Consider the following 6836-nt stretch of genomic DNA (forward strand, 5'->3'; position numbering starts at 1 on the left):
TATGTCTGTATGTATGCATGTTTGTAATGTCTATTCAGTGTTTTTCTGGATAGAAACCAAACATTGCCCTAAATAAACTCCTGAACCATCCCACTAACAATTAACACCTGCTTTGCTAATATAGTTGAGTTTGTTAATTTACTAACAATTAACATCTGGCATGCTTCTCATTGATTATTTAGGAAAATTTCTTTTGTCATCTGCTGAAAATTTTTGTGTGAACTCAGAGCATTTCTGTTTAGGTGGCCATACTAGATGAATTTTATATAAATTCTATTATAGTCAGTCTGCTTTCTTTTATATTTCAATTTTGAGAAGCAAATAAAATTTCATTTCGTATGTATGTATGTGTGTGTGTGTGTGCTTGCACGTGTGTTTATGTATATGTATGTGTTTATGTTTTGTATAATATTTGTATGTGTGTGTGTGTGTGTGTGTGTGCGTGAGTTACAAAATGAAAGTAAAATATTGTGATTAATAAATTCATTTCATCATCTCAACATTGTAACTCATTGAAACATGCAAACAAACAAACACATACGAACACACACACATACATATATTACATACATACATTAATTATATCACATACACACATACATACATACAAACAAACTAACACATCCAAACAAGCAAGCCTAACAGCACACATAAAAAGATATATACAATACAAACACACAACGCAAGCAACACAACACAAACAACACACACACACACAACACAAACAACAAACACACACACACACAGACACACACACAATCAACACACACACACACAAACCCCACCTTAGCAACTGCCCCTCTACTGCCCTCATCATCACCTCGACCATCATCACCATCATCATCACCATAACTATCACCACTGGACCCCACGACACGTGACCGATCTTTAGCGCTGAACTTGTACTTGCCCATGCAGCACTTGTTGAAACTCCACGTCGTTGCCAGGCGTTCGTTGCTATGCACACACAGCAAGCCGTCCCAATCACTTTGGCGGGAAATTTCTGGCAAAGAATTAAGAATCAATCGCTATTTTTTTTTTCTTTCTTTCTTAAAACGTCATTTTCTATTCTTTGTTATTTGAATGTAGAGTGCTTTTAGAGTATATTGTTATTATATTGTAATATTATTTGGATATAGGGTGCTTATAGAATATATTATCTTTTTATTGTTGTATGTGTGTATGTATGTAATGTATGTATGTAATGTTGTATGTGTGTATGTATGTATGTATGTATGTAATGTATGTATGTATGTATGTATGTATGTATGTATGTATGTATGTATGTATGTATGTATGTATGGTTATCTATATTAATATATAGTTATCATATTATAATATTATTTGTATACAGAGTGATTGTTGTTTTTTGTTTCCTTTAAACGTCACCTTCATTCCATCTTCATTTGAATGGGGATTCCATTTATTTAAATTTATCGTGCTTATAACTTGAGGGTCTCAACAAAGACCAGCTATCAGAGCCAGTTACAGTTAGGCAATTAATAAAATCGTTATACAGAAATTTATGGCTGGCGATTTTCGGATCTACATGTAAAATATTATTTTTCCCACTAATCAGCACATCCCTGGACCCCCACTCCCCAAAATCGCATCTCTACTTTTTTTCCCCCAGACTTACGAACACGGCGCAATGTTGTAACGGTTAAGGTGCCTGGTACTACTGCTGCATCTACCAGGTTCGACAGCAAGAAGACGACCGCCCGTCACACATGCAATGAATGCGATGTATTATTTTTGTACGATGTATCACGATGTATCATTTTGTTTCAAGCGTTCTTACCATGCAATGTATGTTTCTGATGTATCATTTTTGCACGATGTATCACGTTTCAAGCTTATTCCCAACTACAGAGTCTGTTTGTTCTTGCTGGCGCATGTAAGAAGAGGAACTGAAGAAAGAGTTGAGAATTGCAAAGACGAAAGAAGGAAAAAACCTGAGACAAAATCGACGATTGGCGGCATGACTAGAGTGTCCTGCTTGAGATTCACTTTCTTCGAGAGTCGTTTGTTGTACGAGGCCCGGCCCAAGCTCCTGTTGTAGCTGTCGTGGACTGTCGAGAAGTTACGTAAGGTGCTGTCCAGGCCTGTTGGCCGTGAATATGTTAATGAGGTGGCCGTGAATATGTTGATGAGGTGGCCGTAAATATGTTAATGAAGTGGCCGTGAATATGTTGACGAGGTGGTCGTGAATATGTTGACGAGGTGGCCGTGAATATGTTGACGAGGTGGTCGTGAATATGTTGATGAGGTGGTCGTGAATATGTTAATTATGTTAATGAGGTGGCCGTGAATATGTTAATTATGTTAATGAGGTAGCCGTGAATATGTTGGGTTGATGAGGCGGTCGTGAATATGTTGATGAAGTGGTCGTGAATATGTTGATGAGGTAGTCGTGAATATGTTAATGAAGTGGTGGTGAAAATTATTTAGATGGCTACATATGTTAACGAGGCAAAGATGATGAATATTAATGAGATAAGGCAAGAATTAGTAAAAAATTCATGAGAGAATGATGGTGATGATCATGAACGATAAAATGACGCCAAATATAATGAATATTAATGAGATGCTAATAAAGATGGATAAATAAAAATAGCTAGCAGAGAAAAAAAAACTGACCAGCACTTAAAATAACATTTCCGGAAGTTCCGTGAAATCTAATTTTAACCGGCGGCTTCGAATGGCCACTCCTCTGACTGAGCAACCTAGCTCCGCCCTCAGTTTCATCAAAAATCCACATCTTGAGGCAATTATCATTTGACGACGTGAGCATTGTGGGCGTGGTTTCGATACAGTGGAGGCCTGTGATCGGTCCGTCATGGGCCTCGTTTACTTGGGTTATTAATTTCTTCTTTTTGAGATTCCAAATCCCAATGTGGCCCATCTCACTCCCGACGACCATGATGTAGTCGACATCTGGACGATGGTGATGACGATGAAGATGATGATGAAGACGATGAAGATGATAATGGTAAAGGCTATAATAATAATTATAATATAAAACCTCTATTTTCAAATTTACAACAAAACTACATACACAGCAAAAAGATACTACTACTATCATTACTACAACAACTACTACTACTACCACTACTAATATCATTACTACAACTACTACTACCACTACTACTACTATCATTACTACAACTACTACTACTACTACCACCCCTACTACTGCTACTACTACTAACACGTACCACTTCTGAAGGAAATACTAGTAACTGGCCCCCAGTCTTGCTTGAAGACCATGAGGCTTTCGTCAAATTTCAAATCGTGTAGAATGATCCGACCGTCCTTCAGGCCGACTGCCACCACGTTCACCGCCTGGGACTGGAATTTTTTAATTTTAAAAGTGAATTTAGTAAGTTAGTGCGACTGAATTTTTTGAAAAAAGTGAATTTAATAAAGTTAGTGTTGCTGACGGTGGTGAATTGTATGGGGTCATTCAGTGGTAGTAAATTTAGTGGGGTTAGTGTTAGTAAATTTAGTGGGACACGGCGAAAGTTTCCACAAAATTAAATTAAAGTCTCTAAATTAGCGATTTTCTAGTAAAATTATTACTATTAACAAAATAATAATAAATAAAAATAATTAGAAATAATTAAAATGACGATGATGACGACGACAATAATGATAGCAACGACAAAAGAAAAATGTGTAAAGAGATGTAAAAAGAATCCTGCACCCACCTGCTTAATGGCAGTAACAGGGGAAGCCCATCCCTGGTACGAATAAATTACTTGATTCTGCGACAGGTTCACTAATCGCATCGTCCCTTGTCGACTGCCCATCAGAACCTTGTTAACGTACTCCAGAGGGTGTTCTATGCAAGTAACGTCGAATGTATCGCCGTCGAAGTACATTTCAGAATATAATTCTGTTCATCGCATGGGTGGGCGGAGTTAAGTTTGAATTAAAATAATAATAAAAATAATAATAATATACAAACAATTACAGAGAAAAATGAAAAAATATTTTTTCAAAAAAACCTCCATCTTCGACCGTCCATACTTTCAGATTGTTGGTCTCATCGATGGATATGAGGTGATCGGCAAATGGTAGGATTAACTTGACGTCATCCTTATGACCTTTCAATATTTTCCAGACCTAAAAAATTGAATAAAAAATTTCTCAAAAATCTCTTTCCATAATAAAATATAAATATTACTAATTGGAATAATTAAATGTCAATAAATAAATGAACGAATAATAATATAATTATAACAGTAATAATTAAAAATATTTTCATAATAATAATTAAAAATAATTTCATGATAATAATTATTATCCTCTTGACTCTACCTTTCTCCATTGAAAGAATATGTAGATGTCATTTTTACAGGCCGCATATACAAACTTGCTGTCAGTTTTTAGGCATGTTATCGAGTTCGGGAGAGAGTCGCCTAATTTATTTTTGTTATATATTATTTCATAACCATTTTAAAATTAGATCATAAAACTGAAAAATAATTTCAAATAAGTTTATTAATTAATAATTCAATAGTTTTTATTCAACTTTTAATACAAAAATATTTTAATATTGAACTTGATAAACAAAAAAATAAATATATATAATAAATAAACTTTATTTATTAAAAAATCTAATTAAAGTTAAAATAAAAATAAAGAAAACTAACTTATGTTTACAATGGCGAGCTTTTTAACCTGAAAAATTTATCCAGATGTAAATAAATATTAAATTAATTTAAAATAAAATTAACAAAATTGAACGGCCATCCCAGTACGTATCGGCAACTTCACTAACGTTGTACGTGTGGAAGGCTCGGCCAACGCACGTAACTACGTACGGTTCCTTTTTTCGTCTGTAAATCCCAACACTAATAGGAATCTCATTAACTACAAACCCGATCGCTTTATAACTCGCAAATAAATGATTTTTATTCATATTTTTTAAATGAAAAATTGTCCGGAATGCGATTAAAAGCTTTCGAATAAACCGAAGCCCAGTATCATCCAATAAACATGTGCTTTGAACGTTAGTTAACTTTGAAACGTTTACACACAAAAAAAACTCTAATTTTAAAATTTTTATATTTGTTTATTATAAGTGTTTGTATATTTTAAATACAAAACAACTATTTAAAAGATGTTTATAAAATATAATTTAAAAGAAAAATTGAATTATAAAACTTGAAAAGTAAAGTCTGGAAAATGATTTAACGTTACGTTACGTCTTAAAGTCTCATCCCAGGACGACCATATTCAATTCTTGTCGTCCGTGACGGCTTTTTCTTTTCTTTTTTTGTTAAAACCAAAATGTCAGAAGAAAGTTTAGAAAATTTTTTCAAGTTTGAATCATCGAGAAGTAATTTTTTTCTGGAAAGAACTAGAACTGTGATGTCAAGTAACTCGTCTGCAAAACTGCCTGATTTCAAATCGTTCCTTACGATTCCATCATTGTCGCTATCGTCTCAGTCCCAGCCGTTTGTCAAAAAATCGTTCAACTATAATTTGATTCCTAACACTAATTTCGTATTGAAAGATGAAAATCTTTTTCGGTCCCAGGGACCGCACAAGATCATCATGAGCGCGGACGTTAATTTCGAAAATTACACTACCGACAACAAGCCAGTCACTACTAATTTTAGCACCAACATCAACAGTCTGATTCCTAACTTTGAAGATTTAAGTGATGACGGCCATTCAAAAGAGAGATGTGACGTTAAAGCAGTCTGCTGCAATCTTGCCCACCCAGTCATCCACAATTATAGCACTATGATTGGATCAGATTGTATTGGTAGTGCTAATGATCATCATTGTGAATCTACCAATGTTACTAGTTTAGAATTAGATATTTCTGATAAGATTGGTTTCAGTATTAGTAATAATGATATAGTATCATATGTTAGCAATAATGATAATAATGATCAACTACTAAACATTAATAATATTATGAATAATGATATTAAAAGTGATAATAACAAAGGCTACGATGGAGAGAGGGAAGGTAGTAATAGTAATAGTTATAATAATAATAATAATAATGACGATGATGATGATGATGATGATAAACATAATGAAAGTACAAATGACAATGATAAAATAAATAGTATTAGTAATGATGTCAAAGTTGAAAATTGTTTTAAAGAGGATGATGATGACAATGATTCATCAGATAATAATAATAATAATGGTGATGATGATGATAACTATGGCCCTGTCAGTAGCTACACAAATATTAATTATAATGGTAATAATGAAAATTATGGTGATAATAATATTAATTATAATGATAATGTTGAAAATTATGGTGATAATTATATTAATTATAATGGTAATAATAATGAAAATTCTGGTGATAATAGTATTAATTATAACGATAATAAAAATGAAAATTATGGTGATAATAATATTAATTATAACAATAAGGATAGAAATTATGGTGATAATATTTTTAATTATGATGATAATAAAAGTACAAATTATAGAGATAATAATATTAATTATAATGATAATAATAATGATCATGAAACCAGTGATGGTGATAACAGACTGAATTATTTAAGTTTGTTAATTGATAATATGATTGATAAAATGGATGTCATTCATGGTAATGATGAAGATAATAATAATATTAATAATGATAATAATAATGATGAAGATAATAATAATATTAATAATAATGATAATAATAATGATGATGATAATAATAATATTAATAATAATGATAATAATAATGATGATGATAATAATAATAACGACATTAACAATATTAAAAGCAGTAGTGACGATGTTGATGATAAGAATAATGATGGTGATGGTAATGGTGAAGACTTTTGTCGTGATTGTGATGA

At 32.5% G+C, this 6836-nt stretch overlaps 2 protein-coding genes across 2 annotated transcripts in view; one reads left to right on the top strand and one right to left on the bottom strand.

Moving 5' to 3' along the window:
• The window catches only part of HELRODRAFT_104619 (hypothetical protein), a gene marked incomplete at its 3' end in the record, with an annotated part of 19510 nt that extends 14524 nt beyond the window's left edge, over nucleotides 1-4986 (bottom strand). The window contains exons 1-9 of the mRNA XM_009033817.1: nucleotides 4787-4986; nucleotides 4659-4686; nucleotides 4324-4424; nucleotides 4011-4128; nucleotides 3711-3898; nucleotides 3219-3351; nucleotides 2641-2937; nucleotides 1956-2105; nucleotides 786-1003 (exon numbers count right to left, since the gene is read on the bottom strand). Coding sequence (XP_009032065.1) covers nucleotides 786-1003; nucleotides 1956-2105; nucleotides 2641-2937; nucleotides 3219-3351; nucleotides 3711-3898; nucleotides 4011-4128; nucleotides 4324-4424; nucleotides 4659-4686; nucleotides 4787-4927 — 1374 coding nt within the window. The remainder of the gene's footprint in view (nucleotides 1-785; nucleotides 1004-1955; nucleotides 2106-2640; nucleotides 2938-3218; nucleotides 3352-3710; nucleotides 3899-4010; nucleotides 4129-4323; nucleotides 4425-4658; nucleotides 4687-4786) is intronic.
• Nucleotides 4987-5298: 312 nt separating this feature from the next.
• HELRODRAFT_183116 (hypothetical protein) overlaps nucleotides 5299-6836 on the top strand; it is a gene marked incomplete at both ends in the record, with an annotated part of 4692 nt that continues 3154 nt past the window's right edge. Inside the window, one exon of the mRNA XM_009033818.1 lies at nucleotides 5299-5989. Within this exon, the coding sequence (XP_009032066.1) occupies nucleotides 5299-5989 (691 nt within the window). The remainder of the gene's footprint in view (nucleotides 5990-6836) is intronic.

Source organism: Helobdella robusta (genome assembly GCF_000326865.2).
Source record: "Helobdella robusta unplaced genomic scaffold HELROscaffold_99, whole genome shotgun sequence".
NCBI lineage: Eukaryota > Metazoa > Annelida > Clitellata > Rhynchobdellida > Glossiphoniidae > Helobdella > Helobdella robusta.